The sequence below is a fragment of the Truncatella angustata genome (assembly GCF_020726525.1).
Source record: "Truncatella angustata strain MPI-SDFR-AT-0073 chromosome Unknown BKA67scaffold_2, whole genome shotgun sequence".
Classification (NCBI taxonomy): Eukaryota; Fungi; Ascomycota; class Sordariomycetes; order Amphisphaeriales; family Sporocadaceae; genus Truncatella; species Truncatella angustata.
The window spans coordinates 3,931,459-3,952,565 of NW_025763382.1; the positions used below are offsets into that span (position 1 = coordinate 3,931,459).

General features: G+C 49.4%; 8 protein-coding genes across 8 annotated transcripts; 4 read left to right on the forward strand and 4 right to left on the reverse strand.

The window, feature by feature from the left end:
* Positions 1–62: 62 nt before the first annotated feature.
* BKA67DRAFT_555128 (raffinose synthase Sip1) lies at positions 63–3,534 on the reverse strand. The gene is made up of 5 exons (XM_046102048.1): positions 2,532–3,534; positions 2,277–2,475; positions 2,011–2,224; positions 557–1,960; positions 63–494 (listed from the first exon to the last, which is right to left on the reverse strand). The coding sequence occupies exons 1-5, from the start codon at positions 3,188–3,190 to the stop codon at positions 265–267; spliced, it is 2,706 nt and encodes a 901-aa protein (XP_045961613.1). The 5' UTR covers positions 3,191–3,534; the 3' UTR covers positions 63–264.
* A 292-nt stretch (positions 3,535–3,826) lies between these two features.
* Positions 3,827–5,955, forward strand: BKA67DRAFT_187603 (mitochondrial processing peptidase beta subunit). The gene is made up of 5 exons (XM_046095326.1): positions 3,827–4,235; positions 4,308–4,433; positions 4,497–4,574; positions 4,642–5,327; positions 5,381–5,955. Exons 1-5 carry the CDS (start codon positions 4,068–4,070, stop codon positions 5,766–5,768), a joined length of 1,446 nt encoding a protein of 481 aa, XP_045961614.1. The 5' UTR covers positions 3,827–4,067; the 3' UTR covers positions 5,769–5,955.
* A 621-nt stretch (positions 5,956–6,576) lies between these two features.
* On the reverse strand, positions 6,577–7,331 carry BKA67DRAFT_655656 (uncharacterized protein; the record flags this gene model as incomplete). The annotated part of the gene is made up of 2 exons (XM_046106795.1): positions 6,577–6,906; positions 6,963–7,331. 2 exons carry the CDS (start codon positions 7,329–7,331, stop codon positions 6,577–6,579), a joined length of 699 nt encoding a protein of 232 aa, XP_045961615.1.
* A 3,016-nt stretch (positions 7,332–10,347) lies between these two features.
* On the forward strand, positions 10,348–11,364 carry BKA67DRAFT_555133 (uncharacterized protein). The gene has a single exon (XM_046102049.1). It carries the CDS (start codon positions 10,565–10,567, stop codon positions 11,219–11,221), a length of 657 nt encoding a protein of 218 aa, XP_045961616.1. The 5' UTR covers positions 10,348–10,564; the 3' UTR covers positions 11,222–11,364.
* BKA67DRAFT_555136 (uncharacterized protein) lies at positions 11,365–12,615 on the forward strand. The gene is made up of 3 exons (XM_046102050.1): positions 11,365–11,706; positions 11,763–11,921; positions 11,974–12,615. Exons 1-3 carry the CDS (start codon positions 11,511–11,513, stop codon positions 12,369–12,371), a joined length of 753 nt encoding a protein of 250 aa, XP_045961617.1. The 5' UTR covers positions 11,365–11,510; the 3' UTR covers positions 12,372–12,615.
* Positions 12,616–12,724: 109 nt separating this feature from the next.
* BKA67DRAFT_555137 (tetrahydrofolylpolyglutamate synthase) lies at positions 12,725–14,667 on the forward strand. Its single transcript, XM_046102051.1, has 2 exons — positions 12,725–12,964; positions 13,102–14,667. Exons 1-2 carry the CDS (start codon positions 12,830–12,832, stop codon positions 14,587–14,589), a joined length of 1,623 nt encoding a protein of 540 aa, XP_045961618.1. The 5' UTR covers positions 12,725–12,829; the 3' UTR covers positions 14,590–14,667.
* A 299-nt stretch (positions 14,668–14,966) lies between these two features.
* On the reverse strand, positions 14,967–16,205 carry BKA67DRAFT_494104 (Mur ligase; the record flags this gene model as incomplete). Its single annotated transcript, XM_046097014.1, has 1 exon — positions 14,967–16,205. A coding segment is annotated over one exon (1,239 nt), but the record flags the coding sequence as incomplete, so codon positions are not given.
* A 905-nt stretch (positions 16,206–17,110) lies between these two features.
* Positions 17,111–20,054, reverse strand: BKA67DRAFT_555143 (UTP-ammonia ligase). Its single transcript, XM_046102052.1, has 8 exons — positions 19,831–20,054; positions 19,681–19,689; positions 19,580–19,626; positions 19,467–19,522; positions 19,381–19,415; positions 19,047–19,077; positions 17,635–18,993; positions 17,111–17,571 (listed from the first exon to the last, which is right to left on the reverse strand). Exons 1-8 carry the CDS (start codon positions 19,877–19,879, stop codon positions 17,409–17,411), a joined length of 1,749 nt encoding a protein of 582 aa, XP_045961620.1. The 5' UTR covers positions 19,880–20,054; the 3' UTR covers positions 17,111–17,408.
* Between the last annotated feature and the right edge of the window lie 1,053 nt (positions 20,055–21,107).

A 21,107-nucleotide genomic window follows, 5' to 3' on the forward strand; every position in this document is an offset into this window, starting at 1 on the left:
TCTACTTATAACATTGGTTCCGAAGGGGCTTATAAGTCACAAAACGTCTTGCTGCACTCTTATAAATCAAGCAGCGGGGTAAGCTTAAGCCCCTTCGGTTAGCTTGCAATTGTTCCGATGCCTGCTCACAGGTGTAGGACTTCAGCCAAATAGGAAAGTGTTACATATCTTTTTCATAAGCGGGATCTCTCAGCTCTCGGCTACTCAATTGTACTTTACGTCTATGTTACGATTTTGTTTCTTGGTCTTCAGCCACCCAGCTATCTATTCTTCATCATCAAAGTGGTCAATAGTAAAGTAGACCTTGACTTCAACCTCATTACTCCACCCAGCTTTGAGCCCCATCTCTTTCCAAGCTGCCTCTACATCGATTTGCAAGACGTGCTTGTCTGTCTTGCTCACGGAAACCGTCGCAGGTGGAATAGCCTGGCCTTGAATGGTGGCTATGAAATCATTTTCAAGACTCATCTGAGGGAGCGTGGAGATGTAAATGCCTACATTTCAGTTAGCTCATCATTAGTATCCCTCCCGGGTGGCCGACAGCTGGAAGACTTACCAAGAACACCTAGCGCCTTGATTCTTGTATCTAGGAATACACGGCCGTTAGAAAGCAGCTCGAATTCACTTGTCACGATAGCCGCAGCGCCCGTCATCTTGCCAATCAGTCCTACGTTGGCCGTGTAGACACTGCCAATGCTCTCGCTGGTGAATTGCTCCAGTGGGAAGGCAGAGAATATATCGTAACCCCTTTCTTCCAGTGAGACCGGAATCAACGCTGCTGCCGACGTAGGCTTGACGATAGGAGACACGATGCCGCTGCTGTGTGCTCGTACGACATAGTTCACAGAAGGCGTGATACCGAAGAAGCGCGACAGCGGAATGAGCTCTGTCAGGGGGCGTGTTGAGATATTGAACACACCAAGTATGGGCACGCCAGTTACCGCCCGGCCGTGATAGCACCCGACTTTCAGGATTGCGTCATCGTCATATCCAACATACTGATCAAGTGCACGGCCGAGTACACTCGGACGGAAGATGACGGTCTTGCCCTGGGGTGTTGGCCCAGTCATCTGGTAGATTAGATCAAGGTTATGTTGCCCGGGGGTATCGGTGATGTAGATGGGTCCACCACTTACGCAGCGAGCGGCTGCATGGAATCCAGAATAGTCGTGGATGGTCTGAAACATGTCCCAATCGGGTAGGATGTTCAGATGCTGAGTGAGCAAGCTGTTATGAGCGTTTGTCCATATGTGCCAGGGATGCGACTTCGGAATTGCGGGGAAGAAATCGTCAGAATTTCTGACTAGAACAGCAGGTCTGTTTCGCGGTAGCTGCGAGTAGAACAGAATGTGTGGTGTCTGGGACATGCATGAAATGGCCTTGATACTGAAATGTCGGAGTGACGAGATCATCCAAGCATCCAGGTAGGTATTGGTTAATTCTCGTCGATGCTTTGCCGATTCTATGGTGTCAATCATGAACTGCGCGTCGGTCTTGACACCATCGATACCGCAATCTGAGAGAAATCGATAAAAGTCATCGTAGAATCTGCCCACATCTTCTTTTGCAATCACCGTCATGGGGCCGCCAAGGGGCAGGTTACGCCTCTTAGAGTCCTCCCGCTCCACCAGAACAGTCTTGTAGGTCTGGTCCAGCTTGCTATCGGGCGTAATACCGCCCCAGTAGCCCAATAGCGCGTGCCACACAGCGATATGCTGGATGTTCTGGTGTTTTGAACGAATATGCTTAACCGTTTCCTTGAGCCCCTTGGGGAAGGTTTTGGGATCAGCTTCGAAACTCTTCCAACCCCGTTGAAACTGGCTTTCATTAGTATAGTCGATGTCTTGCCAGTTGTCATCAATGATGAGACTGGTAACATTGATGTTGTTCTCCGCCAAGGTATCCACAGCATTGAATACCTTCTCGTCCGTCAAATCTTGACCTAATGCATTCCACGTGCCTGTACAATCAGTATGGAAACTGGGGATAACATGGCCACACGTAACCTACAATAACCTAAACCATCATACCAGTTCTCCATCCATTCAGGTTTGACACCTTCCTGAAGTGCTTTGAGTTCGACATCGAGCTCGTGATTGACTTGCTTCGCTGCTTGAATGACACTTCTGGAGTGGTAAATGACAGCAGCTAATGCGCTCTCAAAATTGTCACCAATTGCAGCCAGCACTATGCCAGAAGTTGAGCTTTCGCCATCGTTACGAAGCTAGAACACCGTGTGAGCACATTTTCAGCTTAAAACGATTTGCAGAGCTCACGTGGATCTGAGGTTGTCCAGATTCTGAGTGCTGTATCACTGTTACCACATCATTGACGCCGCTCACAGCAAGCAGCACTAGGTGTTTGCCCGTGGGACTAAGGAATGCTACCATGACCGCATCTTTATCAAGACTAAAATCAGTCTTGCCATGACGCGGAGCGAGCCATGGCGTCCAAATACGAACAAGGGAGAACCATCTACACTCATGTCAGCACTTGATGAAACGTGTGCATAGAGACACATCATGACCTACCCTAGGAAGCCTCCCCAAGGAACACCGACTCTGAAATTGGCATAAGCGGATACCTCATCCTTAGCAGCTTCGATGGGTGCCTCAATGGTCCACAGCTGAGTGCCCGGGCACTGGCTCGTAGCAGATGCAACCTTGAGGTCTGGGTTCAGGTCTTGGACTACATCGGAAAATTGAATGGAAGCTTGAAGACCCCTTTCGGGGTTGATTATGATGGCACCATCGCCGATACTCTGCTCGTCTTTGACCCATCTCCACTCCCTATCGGAAGAGCCACGGAACTTGAGTGTGAAGTTGAGCGTGTCTGCAACAGATAGCAAGGTGGTGAAGTACAGGCGTGTCTTCTGCCCGGGGGTGTTCTGCAACGAAGTGGGCGCGGGCCCTCTGTTCAAGGGGGATAAGGCAGTCTCGGCCCAGTCGCCCCCATGGGAGTTGTGCCAGACAGCGAGTTCCCATGGTTCATTTGCATCTTTATCCTCGACTTCCAGGAGCACGGTGAACTTGATGTTACCGTCTTTGAGCTGGGTCACCTGTCCTAGTGGTGGATAGCTGGAGACTGTTGCCCCCATTTCGCCTGTGACGATGGGTTCAGGTGGGGGTTTCTGCTTCGGAATGAAGACAGCTTGGAACTCGTTCCCAAAGTCGTAATCTTCGTCACTCATAGCTGCGATAATGGCGTGGGAGATGTTCAAGTGGGAGAGCAAGCAAGGTGTCTAGCAGCAGATTTGGATTGGAAGTGCCAACAGTGCAAGAAGGGTACAGACGGATGGTAGCCCATGTATTGTAGTGTAATGTAATGATGGCGGCTGTAGAGGTCTATGTACTGCAATAGACTACAAATGCAATTGCGACCCGATGACCTGCACAGTACGTACCTGAGCTGCAATACTCAAATGGCGGAGCTCACATTAGGATCCCGAGCTGCACTCGCAGCTGTTTCACCACCAATCAGTGTGGACAACTTGTATGACGGCCTCATGCAGGAATTGTGGTTCGAAGCGAGTTGTCCGTGGGATAGGATTGATTGATTGATGATGGGGATTAATACTTCACCTTAGTAGAGACGGCGGGGCGGTACGGAAGCTCGAGCCAACCAACATGCGGTAGGTGTCAAGCCACAGTTGGGACGGGTTGAGTTTGAGTTGAGCTGAGCTGAGCTGTAAACCGTCGTGGGTTGTGGATCGCACCGCAGCCACCGCCACAGCTTGTGGCAGGCAGAGGGCGCTTTTTCGTTAGCCGATGTCATGAAATTCGGCAGCGAGCGGAACGAGCAGAGTTCTCTCGGGCCAATTGGAACCAACCAAGTCCAGCTTATTGCTGTTTTCTCCTTGTTTTGGCCTCGATTCTCAGGCGGACACAAATTTGACCCGTGCACCGACTCCCATTCGCCTGCAAGCTTTCTGATTGCATGTCTGTGTCTGTGTCTGTGTCTGCATTTCCCAGCCTGCCCCAAAGCCCAAAAAAAGCCGATCCGAGATTGTGACGAACTCACATCAAACCACTCAATCCTCTCCCTAACCACCGCCCATCACAGTCCCGATGGCATCCAGGAGACTAGCTTTGAACCTCGCCCAGGGCATCCGCAGCCGAGCTGTTGCTCCTGCTTCTGCCTCTGCTCTGAGCACATTAAAGCGAGGTTTTGCTACCCCCGTGTCATCGCCCATCGGCGCAAAGACTCAAACCACAACATTGAAGAATGGCCTGACCGTGAGCCCTCCCCTCCCCCAATTGGCCAATCCACTCGAGGGTTCGCCTGTCTCTGACTCCCATTGACTACAGATTGCTACCGAATACTCGCCATGGGCCCAGACCTCGACAGTGGGAGTATGGATCGACGCCGGCTCCCGATCCGAGACGGACGAGACCAACGGCACTGCACACTTCCTCGAGCACCTCGCCTTCAAGGTACACACACGCCGCCACCTCGTGCACCGCACCCGACCATGGACTGGCTGACAAAACAAACAGGGCACAGCCAAGAGGACGCAGCAGCAATTGGAGCTCGAGATTGAGAACATGGGTGGTCACTTGAACGCATACACCTCGGTGCGTCAAATTCGAGCCCGCGACCTTGAGTCTTGAGACAAAATCTTGTTACTGACTATATCACCAGCGTGAGAACACCGTCTACTTCTCAAGGGCATTCAACGCCGACGTCCCGCAATCCGTCGACATCCTTGCCGATATCCTCCAGAACTCCAAGCTCGAGCCCAGCGCCATTGAGCGCGAGCGCGACGTTATCCTGCGCGAGTCGGAAGAGGTTGAGAAGCAGCTGGACGAGGTTGTCTTCGACCACCTGCACGCCACCGCTTTCCAGCACCAGCCCCTTGGCCGCACCATCCTCGGCCCCAAGGAGAACATCCGTGACATTACCCGCACCGAGCTCAACAACTACATCAAGACCAACTACACAGCTGACCGCATGGTCCTTGTTGGTGCTGGTGGCATTCCCCACGAGCAGCTCGTCGAGCTCGCCGAGAAGAACTTCTCCGGCCTGCCCACCACCTCGCCCCAGAACTCCGCCTACCTGCTGTCCAAGAGAAAGCCTACTTTCATCGGTTCCGACCTGCGTGTCCGTGACGACACCATCCCCGCTGCTCACATCGCCATCGCTGTCGAGGGTGTCAGCTGGAACGACGACGACTACTTCACTGCTCTGGTCACCCAGGCTATTGTTGGCAACTACGACAAGGCTATGGGCAGTGCTCCTCACTCCGGCAGCAAGCTCAGCGGCTTCGTTCACCAGAACGACTTGGCCAACAGCTTCATGAGCTTCTCTACCAGCTACAGCGACACTGGGTAAGACCCGTCTCAGAAACGGTATCCTAGCATTCTTTACTAACATGCCATAGTCTCTGGGGTATCTACCTGGTCTCTGACCAGCTTAGCCGCCTCGACGACCTGGTCCACTTCACCCTCCGCGAGTGGTCCCGTCTCTCCCAAAGCGTGACCGAGTCTGAGGTCGAGCGTGCCAAGGCTCAGCTCAAGGCTTCGATACTCCTGTCCCTCGACAGCACATCCGCTGTCGCCGAGGATATTGGCCGACAGATCGTCACCACCGGTCGCCGCATGAGCCCTGGTGAGATCGAGCGCACCATCGACCGCATCACCGAGAAGGACGTCATGGAGTTCGCCAACAAGAAGCTATGGGATCAGGATGTTGCTGTCAGCGCTGTTGGAAGCATCGAGGGTCTGTTCGACTACCAAAGAATTAGAAACGACATGAGCAGGAACTTCTAAGCTGGAAAGTGGTGTCTAATAGAGGTGGCTTGCGTCTCGCGTCCGGGGAGAGGAAAACCACACGGTCATAGAGTGTAACAGATACCGCACACTTGAGTTGTACCATAAAGAGTTTTTCATCTGTTTGTATTGCATTGGAGTTTATACCGCAGCCCTGGTGCCTTTCAAGAGTGTCTTTATAGCCTGACCAGCAATGCATGGCCTTTGTCAAGCTTCCGCCTAATGGGTGAGAGGCTTTGCGAATGACATCGATCAGAACGTTTCATCGACCGTGGCTTTGATGGTTTGCATTGTAACGCTTTCGACTCAGTGATGTGCCTCTCCTATACACGCTATATGTGTTGGGCCCCCTCAACGCCAGCTGGAGTCTTCGCTACGGGATATCAGTCGGCTCTATGATCAACACGCAGTTTAGTCTTCTTGTAATTCCACTTTGAACGAATTCTGTACTGGACGCGCTTCCCAGTACGACGGCACATTGGCCTTCGTTGCATTCGTCGATCATTTCGTCAAGTTCGTCGTCGTCCTTACATGGCCCCTCTCTTGCATATTCAAGTGCAATCATGCCGTATATATAAGCCGGCGCCGACTCGTCTTGAGAGGCTATAAAAGCACTTGCGAAGTCTATGTATCCCCCACCCATATAGTTCCGCATAGCAACATCGTTGACGAATACGTCCAACTTTTGTAGACCGTGGAGATATTGATCATTTTCCGAATCACTGTACAGGCGCCAGAATAAATAGCAGCGGTACTTATTACGCGGAGTAAAAGGGACTAACCGTTATATGCTCTTTCACGATGGCTTTCATGTCACTCTGCAGTAACAGCGCTCTCGTGTTGATACGTTTACATTGCTTCCTCGGCTCATATTCCTAGATCTGGCCGATACTGATGTGTACTCGGCATTTAATTGAAAGGTTTTCTCTCCCCTCGTCCTCAGCTGCCAGTAAGCCTTATACTTCACGCCATTTGAGGGCCTCCAGATGACTAAGCTGAGAAGGCATATACCGTCAAGCAAAGGTGTCACCTTGACGAACTCATGACAGACAGGATAGTTGCCGGCCACTTCCCAGTCAAGCAAGCCGGTTACGTGGCCCTCCTTGACCATGATGTTGCCCCATGGATATTGGAGTGACTGAACGTGAAGGGTTGAACAGACGGCATTCTATCCGTGAAAGTACCGAGAATTACCTTCTTGGAATTGCCTTGAATATGCTGAGCGAGAAGCTGGGCGACCTGCTCGTCGCTTCTTATCACGCCGGTTTCCTCGCCAACATCTGACCAAACATCTGACATTGGCTGCAATAATGCCATTCTGCCACCATACACCCAACTTGCATCGCCATAGAACTCTCTCGTGACGGCGCGAATATATACCAAATGTTTACCTAGTTGTGTCCTGGCACGTTTGAGGTCATCGCTAGCTAACTCGGGAGGGCTTCTCCAAGTGCTTGCCTTCGACTCGTTGCTGAGGAACCAGGAATTGATCTTTCTCTCGACGCCTGGAGTCCAAAGCTCGTGGAAACGGCATGGAAGTGTGCTCCCGTTCGTATTCGTCATTATCGATTTCCACAGCATAGCCGAAGGCACTATTGAGGATGAGTTTGGAGCTGATATGCCAGACCTCTCGACAGTTGTTAATTAACAACAGCTTATAAGCGTCGATAATATCGTTTTAATATTCCTGGCGGTATCAAAACCTCCAGGGAAAATAGAGTAGGCATGTTGGTGGGACAGAGTTTACTATGGGTGCAGAATTGATAGGCCTTGTGGTAGAAGAGTGATACTGCAGTAGTATAATCTATATCGGCAGAACCTATTTACAGGACTAATGTGAATGATTTCGTAACACGAATTTTTGGTCAGCACTACATTAAATATTTCACAAACTTTGTGTAGTGCATTTGTTACCGCAAAAACAATATGCTCGGCTGGCAGAAATTTGCTGATTCAAGCATCCATATATTCTCCGATGTCCCACTTCACATCCTTTGACGGAATTTCCTTTCTTCTTTGATATGCCTTTCATCTTGCCTTTTTCACTATGAGCCCACGCTTGACACTCCCTTTCGGATTTCGAGCATGAGGTACAAACGACGCGCGGCTAAAGTCTATCAGTACACCATTCAAATAATTCCGTTCTGCGATATCGTTTACAAAAGTTCGAATTTTGTGCATGTTGTGAAGGATTCGGAATTATTCCTAGGTACCACTAGGAATCTACGCGTCGACATTCCAAGCCCACGACCCCATGTCTGGTCCTCTATATCCTATTTCGACCTTTCTACTTTTCCAGTTCTACTTGCGCCCACCAGAACCAAAATAGCATATGCTCAACAAACATGCCTGACTTACTTTCCGGGCTAAAGCTGAAATCTGTCTGAACATAATCTTAGAAAGAGCGTTTAAAGAACCATATAGGCGTGCTACTTGATCTGGTGCAATTATATGACGATTTTCATCCTTCGTTGCCATCAATGTCCAAGACACTAGGCTCAGATTGACCGTAAGCTTTCTCGGACAAGATGCTATCCAGGGAACAGAGTTGAATTTAATCCAAATTGCGACAGGTCGACTACCACATCGTTGAGAGAATTCGGTTCCTTCGTGCTAAATCTTTTCCCTTTTTTTCGATTTCATTTTTTTATGTCGACTGATTGACAGAAGCACATAGGTATCACCCTTCTTTCTAGTATTTTGGGTAGGTGGGACTTAAATTCTGAGACAAGAAATTTAGAGCCCTTCAATAGTGATCTATTGATTGAGTAGTCTCTTGATATGGAGTGTGATGTGACGGTGAGGGACAGAGCTAACCTCCGTTCCACTGAAGGCTACCTAGTGTGATTGCTGCAGGTAGATACATGAGGCCACTGTTAGGAGGCTACATAAATATGTGTCTCCGTATGCTATCTAGAAGTGAGGGGAGTGGCTTTCATTTGCGGAAAATAATATGGGCGGTCGATAAAGCGTACCTGAATAGATCGAGGATACGTGGCTAAAATTTTAGAGCCAACAGAAATCAATAAATAACAGTTCTAACTACACCTCGAATCTCAAAACAATTTGCAGATGAATTGCTAGAAGCTTAGCTCTGTGTTCGTATTGATCTTAAATAGTGCTTCTTTACATGTTCCAGAATGTTTCAGTCTCCGGACCATATAAGAGAGGCGTCCCGTCCAGACTTCCTATACTCCTTTCAGCTGGGCACTCAAGATATATGTTGCTCTCTTACGTCCCGTATTTCACTCGCTCATTTAACACAAACCTAACACTCGAGTCTTTTTCTACAATCTGTGCCGCCACTAGCTAAACTCTTAGTATTGGCAATAAACAAGGGACATATATTTTCGAGGTGTACGGCCGCTCTTTTTCCTTTTCGTCTGTGTAGCTACCCCCGCAGGGAAAGAGGAAAATTTTAGAGACACTGCATAATGAATTTCGAACGTATAGATGACTGAAGGATATTAGGAGACAAAACTTTTCGGTCAACTGCTACGGCTATCTGATTCTCAACAACGAGCAGGAAGAGGCCATGAGACATGCATGCAAATATTAGGGTGCTGGAAATTTTGAAGAGAGAGATAGGGTCATGGTTATTGTCAAGGACTGTATTGGCAGTGACATATATTTTACGCTTCCAGATACGTTACCAGTATATGTTATTATAATTCTCTGGTCTGCTATGCCTGCCTACAGGAGGACATAATGATACCGGATGTCCTGTCCACTCTTCAAAGCGATGAAGACGCGTTCGACGAGATGATCGATGAATGGTATAAGAAACAAGATGAAACCCAAACTTGGACACACGAATTTTGTCAAGAAACTGGCATTACTGGGAATTCAAGGTGAAGTTGCTTCGAGTATTCGACGACGCAAAGTACCCACCAGAACTACTCGACCAAAATAAGTTCGAAAATAAAAATAAGAAACCGACTATAAGTAATAAAGCACATTGGCAGTTGAAAGATGTCCACACCAAGACTTTTCACCAAGACAACAGTACTACACTATGATCTCAAAATCTTATGCTCGAGGCAGTCGAACACTTGGCACTGGTCCTTGTCTATCACAGCATTCACTAGCCTACGGGATGAACAAGCAATGATAAAGTTGACAAGATGCCCAAGGCAATCTCAGTATAGCATCATGGAAATTAATTTTTTTTGAATATTTGTCAAGTACGACCCATCATATCAGAGTCGAGATAGTTTCACAATGGTATAAAATTGTGATCTACAATCCAAAGCCCACGCAGAGTATTTCTGCTAACAACCCACCTGTGATTGCAAGTTCAAGCTTGGAGCGAAGGATCCCATATAGTTATTGCAATTATCAAAGCCTAAAACCACGATAAAATTTTATCTTTAGCATCTAAATTCTTGTAAAAGCACGAACATGGCCCAAAACCCCAAGAAGGAATTGGCCAGCGATGTCCAACGCAAAGTAGATAGACTTGGGAAACCCGGGGCCAATACAAAGTTACAGCAGGAAGGTGACGGAGGTGCCCAGAGAGCGGAGCTGCGGTGCCTTAAAGATAACTTAACCCCGCCATGGAAGCTCTCCAAAAGCATGCGCGATTACGACATTTGCCATGGATAGCTGCTATGTCTCAATACGGGCCTCGGATGCCGCCATTTGGGACTCTGAGACTGCAGATAAAGAACTCGAGATCTTTCATTACTTGAGGCACGGCAGAATCTACCTCACTAAATTAAGAACTCCGCCGGTTCAAATTCTAGCAAGTCAACCTGTGCACGAACAGACCTTGTTTCCAGCGAATCTCCAATACAATGGCCGTCCCACCCAAGTTCGCAGGCCAGAAGCTGCAGTTCGCCAAGCCGCAAACGCCGGAGAGCACTGGCGTGGCAGCAACAGCACACACACTAGAGATTTATCTCGACTACGTGTGCCCATTCTCCGCAAAGCTCTTCAACACGCTCTACAACACCGTGGTTCCCATTATTCGGGAGAGCGGCGAGTGGTCGCGGGGTCTCGAGATCGTCTTCCGCCAGCAGGTCCAGCCTTGGCACCCGAGCTCGACCTTGGTGCATGAGGCTGCCGTCGCAGTCCTGCAGCTGCGACCGGAGAAGTTCTGGGAGTTTAGTGATGCACTGTTCAAACAACAAAAGGACTACTTCGATGTCAACGTCGTGAACGAGACACGCAACAACACGTATAAGAGATTGGCAAAGCTCGCAAGCAGTGTTGGCGTCGATGAGAAACAGGTGTACGAGCGTCTAGAGGTCAGCGACAAGGCATCGGACGAAGGTAGTTTGAACACTGGAAACAAGGTCACGAATGATTTCAAGGTGCTTATCAAGATAGCTAGACTGGTTGGTGTTCATGTCAGTCCGACGGCCATCTTTGATGGCGTTGTCAACAACGAGATCAGCTCTGGTTGGGGGAAGAAGGAATGGTCCGATTGGTTGGAGAAGAATGTGGTGTAAGCCGTACTGTGTAGCTCCATCCAGAGAGTATCTGAGCGAAGAGCAAAGGTCTATTAGAAGGCGTAGAGTCTTTGAGAGAGGACAGTCCTCGAAGCTGTGAAGTAAACGTCATGAATCAATTTGATCTTGGTAACCACGCAGCCATGCTATTATGATGCTCTACAGAATCGCTAGTTGGGCACAGACCAGCACTAAAGACAGCCCCTGCTAGTTGGATGGACGGGTTCTCAACACGATCCCAGGAACATATTCAACCACAAGCGCGCGACGAGTTGCCCGTAGTATCGTGATGTTTTTCATTACGGCAATCAGAGGATCCAAACTGAGCTCTCTGAGGCCAATCTTGCGCACAATATCAAGCACCGCCCCTCGTGCGCAGTGCTACAGAGTCCAGATATGCAAGCGACTGGCATCAACCGCGGCCAAGGCATCCCCCAAGGTTGCTGCGACTGCTCCTAGTGGTGCTGCTCCTGGAACCAAATACAGTCAGACGAATTCTTAACCTGTTCCAGTAAGGTCCATGTGCTAATTTCCTTGACAGAATATCCTGAGAGATTGCAGCTCTTCCATGCCGGAGTGTCTCGAATCACGTTCATAGCGTGCGTGAAGTTATCCACCATCCTCATCTTTACTTTCTTCACATACGTGGTGACGCCGAAATATTATGAGAAGGAAGGCTGGACGGCAACAACAATTCGAAGTGAGTATATCCAAGTGACAACCTTGTAAAGGCTTGGTGTTGACAATAAAAGCTGCCCTGAGTGGCGTAATCCCCCTTCTCTTCGTGGGGTGGACAACATCACCTTTTGTGCTGCTTGTTTCCATGCGACTTCCGCCCTTTGCTCGGACCTCGGAACAACACTTGAAGCGCTACCTTTCCAAGCTACCTGCCGACACCGCGTTGGAGATCTCTACCATGAGTCTCATAGCAAAGCCACGCGTGAGCAGGGTTCTTCTGTCGGAGCTACGACCGAAGAACCAGAGGTTGGGGATCGTCAATTATGTCAGGGACACGTCGACAGAGAATGCCGTTCGTAAGTGGTATCATTTTCGCGCTGTAAGTAGGTTCAGCATCCAGACGAATAAGACGAAAGGGCCACTTTGGTTTTGGGAGAGTGTCCAAGAATCGATCAAGCGAAATCAGCGTTGAGATTTTGCTTAGGACATTGCGAGATGGTGTCCTTGTACGATATTCTAGATGACGCAGGATATTCACAGCAGAACGCCTGATGTCTTCATATGTTGCGGGTGTATGTATGATGGCGCTTGGTATGTAGAAAACGTAGAAGAAGCACATATATCAGGTACGCACAAGTTAATACCTTGAGATATGGACAATAAAAGACTGCAGCGTGTTTTTTCATCTAGACGACTAAATAAATGCGCACCGTTCCTTCAAGGGGCTTGGTTGAATCATATCAACTACTTGATCACCTAAACTGCCTACTCGAGCATTATGATTTTATCATGTATAAATTTCCAAGCCGATTCATGACACTGATCCAGTGCAAGTCCGAAGTCGGAAAAGTGGACCGCCAAACCGGCGTAAACGCGATTTTTCTTAAGCAGCTTCCTTCCTGATTCACTAGACAACGCCCACATGATGACATGATAAGCAGCTCAGCCGGGATGCGTCATGTGTCTCGACACCTTCTTCTTTCCACTGCCCCTCTACATAACCTGACGAGCCCAAGCTTCATCATCCGGCGCACAATGGCAACCCAGGGCGGCAGAACGTATAACGTGAGTCCCCTGCAGCACATAAAAGCTGAGCTACAGAAGCCCCCCACCATGACCTCAGCACAGCATGCCCCTCGCTTTGACTTCCTGTTCTGCCAACTCGACGAAACCATATCTAATGAGCAATCACCCAATGACAGGATGCAATTGATGCCCTAAACTCCCTCCAGACGCCCTTCGCCATCATCGAGGCCCGGCGCAAGGCTGGCATCCGCCCTGATGCCGCCTCCATTGCCGAGATGCGCATCTACCTGCGGCGCATTGGTCTGTCGCCCTCCGATCTCGACCGTCTGAACATCCTGCACGTCGCGGGCACGAAAGGAAAGGGTAGCACATGCGCCTTCGCCGCCTCCATCCTGCAGAGGTACCAGGACTCCCGCGGGGTGCCGAGGAAGATCGGGCTGTTCACCAGCCCGCATCTCATCGCCGTGCGCGAGCGGCTCAGGATCGACGGGAAGCCGATCGCCGAGGACACCTTTGCCAAGTACTTCTTTGAGGTCTGGGATCTGCTAGGACAGGCGGAGGAGCGCGAGAAGGAACACGACGCGAATCACGCGGCCACGGAGCATGAGAGGGGCGGTATCCCCATGGCTACGCGGCCGATCTACGCGCGATATCTTACACTGATGAGCTACCACGTGTACTTGAAGGAGGGCGTCGATGTCGCCATCTACGAGACGGGCATTGGCGGCGAGTACGATGCGACGAACATCGTGGAGAGGCCCGTCGCGTCAGGTATCAGCACATTGGGTATCGATCATGTCTTTGCTCTAGGGGATACAGTGGACAAGATTGCCTGGCACAAGGCAGGCATCATGAAGCCGGGTTGCGCAGCTTTTACAATTGAGCAGGTGCCCGAGGCGGCGGAGGTATTACAGAAGCGGGCTCAGGAGAAAGGAGTCGACTTGAAGGCTCTGGAAGTCGACCCGAGACTGCACGGGGTGAAAGTCCGTCCTGATGCGCTCTTCCAAAAGAAGAATGCCACTCTGGGTGTGGCCCTCGCCGAAACGGCACTAGAAAGGCTAGATCCAACCTTTGTGCGCGATCCGGAAAAGTTGCCTCAAGAGTTCGTAGATGGCCTGGAACAAGTCGTCTGGCGGGGTAGATGTGAAGTCAAGCCGGAAGGCCCAGTGGTGTGGCACATTGACGGAGCGCATACTGTTGACAGTCTGAAAACGGCCACGAAATGGTTTGCAGGCGAGTGCTCCAGTCGAGAAGGACCCAAAGCCTTGATATTCAACCAACAGGGCCGAACAGAGGCAGTGGATTTCTTGGAAGGAATGATTTCTGCTTTAAAGGACCAAGGACAAGGTACTTTTGATCATGTGGTGTTCTGCTCGAACATCACATACGCCGCGACTGGCTATAAACGCGACTTTGTTAACCACCAGTATGACCCGGACGCCATTCAGAAGTTGACTGCTCAGCACCAATTTGCAGACAAATGGTCAGCGCTGGATCCCGGCGCACAGGTTGTGGTCCTCCCAACGATTGAAGACGCAATCAACCATATTAGAAACCTGGGTGGACACGTCAGGGGCCAGGAGACGGTACAAGCACTTATCACTGGCAGTCTACATTTGGTAGGAGGAGCTCTGGGAATTCTAGAAAAGGCAGACGCGCTCTAACGGGCACCGGCGGATAGAAGGAATAACATTGATACCCTCGATTAGTATATAATTCAACATTATCTCGGAGCGTCCGGCTCCAAGGTTTGTAATAATGCACCGACCAGGTGCAAACTGCCAGTTACCAACACTATTGTTTTCTCGGCATTGGCTTCAGCATGCCTCCTTGCCTCATTGATCGCGTCCGATACGTTATCAGAGATGATAAGAGAAGTATCCGCGCCGGGGAATGTGCTCTTGAAAGTGTTGAGAGCAGTTTCTTGGACTGAAATGTCTCTCTCCGGTTCGTCGCCAACTCGTGGCCGTAGATCATTCCTGGTGAATATCGCCTTGTGGAATTCGTTCCTTTCTAGAAGGACTTGCAGTAGTTTTCCAACATCGCGCTCCTGTTGGTTGAAGATCAAAATTCGTGAGGCCCCATTTTGCGATTCCATTTTCCCCTCATACCATTTCGCGACTTCGCGCAGACTCTCCACAGTGTGAGCTCCATCGATCAGCCAGATTATGTCTTTTTCTACTCTGGTCTCAGATCTTCCCCTAAGCCGGGCTTGGCGCAGACCCTCGGATATCATTTCGGCAAGACTTTCGCGATTCGACTCAAAGGTGCTGTCTGATGCGCATAACCTCAGGTGTTCCTCGACAGCTGCTTTAGCCAAGGCCTGGTTGTATTTCTGAAAATGGCCTTCGAGGCTGTCGGCATTGTCTGGTCTGACTCCACCCCATCGCTCAACGGCCTCATCGTCCAGTTCTACCAATGTGGCGCCCTTCTCTTCGGCTCGCTTCCTCATCACCTGCATGGCCTCCTTGCCTGTTTGACTATCCAGCTTCCGCGTGAAGCACTTCCGGCCGGGCTTCGCGATCCCGGTCTTGTGCCATGCGATCTCCGGCAGAGTTCCGCCCAACATGCCGACATGGTCGATGCCTAGCTGAGTCACTACGCTCGCCGTCACTGCCTCGGAGGGGAGTATGTTGGTCGAGTCGTACTCGCCGCCGATCCCACACTCGATGACTGCGCTCTTGACACCTTCCCGGAGGAAGACGTGGAACGCCATGATGGTCAAGAAGCGGAAGTAGAACGGCTTTGTCGCCGGCCCCTGAAGCTCAGCCTCGAGCCTTTCGTCCGCCTTGGTCTCGGGGTTCTGCTGCAGATATTCCGCGCGCCCGGAAGAGGTCATCGCGTCCCATACCTCGAAGAAATAGCGCGTGAACAGTTCTTGGCTGATCGGCTGGCCGTCGAGAACGATGCGCTCCCGCACACTGACCAGGTGCGGCGAAGTATATGTGCCTACCTTTCCGGCCGTGGTGCGGAGAGCGCTCTGCGTGAGTATTGACGTGAGATATGCGCAGACGGAGCCTTTGCCTTTTGTGCCTGCCACGTGTATACACCGTAACTTGGATAAGTCATTCTGTGAAAGTCCTGCTCTGCCGAGCCATGCCAGCATCTCGGGAATTGCAAGCGCATTGAGGTCTTGTTTTTTGCTCGTACCTTGCGTTGAGTCCGACGCCGGAGTTGGAGCTTGTGGAGCGAATAGTGAGGTAATCGCGATGTTAGATTGCAGCGCCGCAAGATTTGACAACGCATCCTCATATGTGCGTGCCATCTCGGAAGAGTATCTACTGAAGATCTTGGATGGTGGGAGCTGAATAGAAACCTTTTGTAAATGAGTGATGCGAATGCGCCGGTGACTAAACGTGGAGACGAGGCCGAAGTAACGAGGACCCATAAGCTTCATTGCTTGTACCCTACGGCTAAGGCTGCACCATGTCTGCTCATTGAAATTGTGAAAGTGATAAGTCTCCTGAGGTCCGAAGATAATTGATCAAACAGAAATGATTTGCCGTTGATCCTGAAGCAAATATCTTAAATTCTTGACATACTTAACCTCAGGAAAGATTCAGGGCGGGCGAACTTGATCCGCTGGCGCAGCTGGCGCCAGTTGTGAAGACAGTCTTAATAGACTGGACGAGGAAGTGATGTAACAAAACATTGCTATGTATATCCATTGGTTTCGAGTCTTTGTTTGACCTTTGCCATAATGGCCCTCTGATGTTAGAACAATTTTTGTGCTATACTATGGAAATGGTCTTCAAAATCATCAGCCAATGGACTGGACAGCAGGCTTTTGGAGGGGTGCCTCACTAACAAATTCAGCACTCTCGTTCCCGATGGGCTTTCCAGATTTCACTGCTGGCTAATGAGTAACAAATTATAAATAGCGAACTACATGGACCACATGCAGTCAGGTTCGGCATTGATGAACAAGATATGAAAAAACTTGAACTCAACCGTTTACGGTGGAAAACCTAATGTTGTGCCATGTTATCACAAATATGTGCAGTAGCACGAATCTTGGTTATTATTCAAAACTCACTAAAACTGAATCTCATCGCTATGCGCTCTATCTGATTTCTCCAACGTATTGTTTGGACATGCCAATATTCAGAATTATTTCGTCTATAAGCCATCAGACGTCCTCTAGAGCACAATTGAGATATGGGAAATACACCGTCCTTCGTAGGGGATGAAATGAAGAACGACAAGGGTGGTTTAGCCCTGGATAGTTGGGACTATATTTACATTTGCTTATTTTACAGCTCAGCGATAAAACTCGACATGAGCCCGTATATCGTCTATGTGCTTCTAAAGCTGGCAACCGAAACCACGCAGACGGGTTTCTGCATTTGCTCGCTCTAACGCATTTTGTTTAACTTTCTTTGCTACTTAGAGCTCCTCTCATTGATTCCCAATCCATAAAGTTTTCATCATTCTAAAAAGCCAACGCCAACCATGCAATCTATAACCTCATTTCCCCTGGCGCCTAAAAGCCGGAAGCGCCACCAGTTCTGTTCGTAAGGCCTTCCTTCTTGCGGGTTGCTTGCTCGATCACCTCGTCGAGACATCCTGCACTTGCTGCCACGAAGCCAAGGTATGTAGGAGAAGGATCCAATACCTTACTGGTGTACTCGGGGTGTGCTTGCACTCTGTTGGACTTGGTCAGCATTTCATCTCAATTTCGTTAAAGCCCGTTCCAATGTATTGCTTACCCAACGTAGAATGGATGATCCTTCAACTCAATGCATTCCACACGTACACCCTTGTCGTCCAAGGCAGTCAAGGCAAGCCCTGCCTCTTCCAGCTTCTCAATGTAATCGGGGTTCACTTCATAACGGTGTCGGTGGCGCTCTTCAACGACATCACCGCCTCCGTAGATGGCACGGAGCTTGCTCCATTCCGTACCGGGCTTGAAGTGGGATGACCGCGTGCCGAGTCTCATTGTGCCACCCATCTGTTCCTTGGAGCCTTCCGGCATGAAGATGATGAGCTTCTGTTCTGCGTGACCATCCATCTCCTCAGAGGTTGCCTGCTTCAAGCCCAACTTTTCGCGAGCATATTCGATGACAGCAATCTGCATCCCTAAGCAGATGCCGAGGTATGGAACCTTTCGCTCTCTGGCCCATTTTGCAACATTGATCATGCCCTCCACTCCTCTTGATCCGAAACCACCAGGAACAAGAACACCCTGGGCGTCACAAACGAGCTTCCAGGCATTGTGATACTTTTGAGGGTCCTTCTGCTGCATGTCGTGCTCAAGATGCTCAGAATCGACTGATACCAGGTTCAATTTGCGCCTGCATCGCATAGACGAATGCTCCAATGACTTCCGGACACTAAGATAAGCGTCATCGAGAGATGTATATTTGCCGACCAAAACAATGTTAACCGGCTCCAAGTGCTTCTCAGGGACAACGGTCTTCTTCCAGAGATTCCACAAGGCTTGACCCTTTTCAATCTGCGCGGCTGGCAGCGCAGCTTGCTCGTTGAGACCCAATCCTTTCTGTAGGAGCTTAAGTAGGCCTTGCTCCTCGAGGAGAAGGGGCACCTGGTAGATAGTTTCCATATCTCGCACACCGATAACCTGCTCATAGTCCACTTGACAGCTGACAGCGACTTTTCGGATGGTTGCGTCATCGAGCGGTCGTTCGCAACGACAGGCAATGGCGTCAGGGATTAAACCGGCGCTTCGCATTGACCTGATAGCATTCTGAGTTGGCTTGGTCTTCTCCTCTCCGTTGATGACAGGAACAAAGGAAACGCCAATGTTGAAAAAGTTCTTCGGTCCAAGTCTGTGTCTGAGTTGGACCAGAGCCTCAATGAATGGGCCGGACTCAAGGTCGCCGACTGTGCCACCCAATTCAATAATGCAGACGTCTGGTGCCTCTCCTGAGTCATCGACAGGAATTCTAGCCACTCGCTCAAGCCATTCCTGAATGGCATCTGTGATGTGGGGAACGACTTGAACAGTCTTTCCGAGATAGTCTCCTCGTCGTTCTTTATCAATGACGTGCTTGTAGATTTTGCCGGTGGTCATGTTGCTGTCACGGCTCAACTGGATACCAAGGTAACTAAACATTTAATCAGTAATGCTCCAAGTCATTTTGGAGTATCTGAAACCCACCGCTCATAGTTTCCAAGGTCAAGGTCAGTCTCTGTGAGATTTAGTTAGCATGTTTCCTTGAACACTTCTACGAAGTGGTAGACACAAAAGTCCGCGCCCTGGCGAGTCTGCTATCATCGAAACCCCAATCCTATGTTGTTGCATGCCTCTTGCCGGAGCAATGGAATCATACAAAAAAAAAACATGGGATGCTGGTAGGGTAACACTGGCAAAACTTGGGATGACTGGGGCGAGAATATCTGGTTTTTTCTCTCCCCGCCGTGCCAGGAGCGGCATAGATGATGCGACTGCGCGGGCTCTTGTATCTACCGCTTGCTCGTCTTGTTCGTCTTACCTCCACCATCGGCCAGAACGAAGCATTCTCCATGCCTGACGGTATTAGTGAGTTACATTTATTTATGAAATCCCCAAAATGCTTACTCGAGAGGGTTTAGTAGTCCAGCATCTGTGTTCAAGTAGGGGTCGAGCTTTTGTGCCTAAAAAGTATAAAATAAGCAAGAATTCAAGATTTACATTGAATTTTTTTATCTTACCGTTACACGAAGACCCAGAGTCTTGAGCAGCAGGCCAGCGCTACTGGCTATTCACACATGTCAATGGACTGAGGAGCACCGAATCTTGCGGATTATCATACCGATAATACCTAATCGACCACAGATTAGCATGCTGTCACAATAGGACCGAGCAGGGACTCAATCAGATTTGTTGACGAGCCTTCTTGTGTCGCAGCTCATCACACCCTCTCGACATGGTCAAAATATGTTCCGCGGGGCATGAAACTTACCCTTTCCGACACCAGAAATGACACCTCCGTTGACAAGAACCACTTTCATCGTGACGGTCGATAGCTTTGAACTGGAGGAATCTGTATATAATGCTGCCGTGAAGAATTGCTGCACTTCACTGGCGCAGTGTCGAAAAACTTCCGTACTTGTCGCTGCTGTTGAAAAGAGCAATTGCCCAGGACCCACTAAGCTGCCTGGAGCGTGCTTGCTGGGAAAAAAAAAACCTTGCGCGGCTTGGTTGGTGACGAGGTTCTGGGGCTAACCAGTTTAGTCTTGAGCTTGACTCACCTTTAAATGAATATTTTTTTTAACAAATGAGATTGATTAGTTCACAAGGCAACAATGCGATTGTTGCCGTAGACTAGTATGACTATTGCTTGCACCTATCACAGCCCACCAGAGTGGATCTATGAAAAGAATAGATGGGGCGTACCATGCATATTTAATTTGGCTGGATCTGTCACAATCTCAGAATGCGCGTCGCAATACTTACTATACGTCCTAGATTGCATGGCAAGTAAAGAAATCCTGCCGGCCGAATGATAATGCAATTGAGAGGACCTTTACAGAAGCTTGATGACCAGGCTGTCTACCTGAGTTTGATCTTAGTTTGACCTCTTCGAGCTTGGAGCTCTCAAGATACAAAACTTGTTCTACTACTCCTACATTGTCGTACAACCAGCTCGAATGGAACCTTTCAAAGGAGCAAAAGGGCTTTCGGGTTTAGATCCCTAATAGCGGAGTCAATCTCGCAGTGCTTGTTGTGCTACGTTCTACGGACTCGTACATGATGTTTTCAGCATTGGTAATCACGTTCTTGAGTTGTACTGACATTTATACACTCACTGTCACATATCGCACGTGACACGCATGTCCTGTAGTCTGTACGGGACGGGGAACGCCATGCCTCGAGGTCATGAGCCACTCAGTCGCTAACTAGCATGATGCGGTCACAAAACTCCGTCGTTGACCCAATGCTACCAGCACTGGATTGTTCAATATCTAGTCCCCCACAAACTCACCCAGCATTGCAGGAAGAGATCTTGAATTGCATCGTGATGCACCTTCCCTTTTCACGTTACATACACCTCACCGTTTGGTATGGGACGATGATTCACATGAATTCGCCATGGTCCTTGAAAAAGGCAAGAACGGGGTTGATTCAAAACCAAGCTCTAATTTACATTGTCTCGAAAGTCTATTTAAGGCTTGAATTTAACAGAACAAGCTACTCATGGCCATATCTTTTAGAACACAAGAAGCACATTCCACAGAC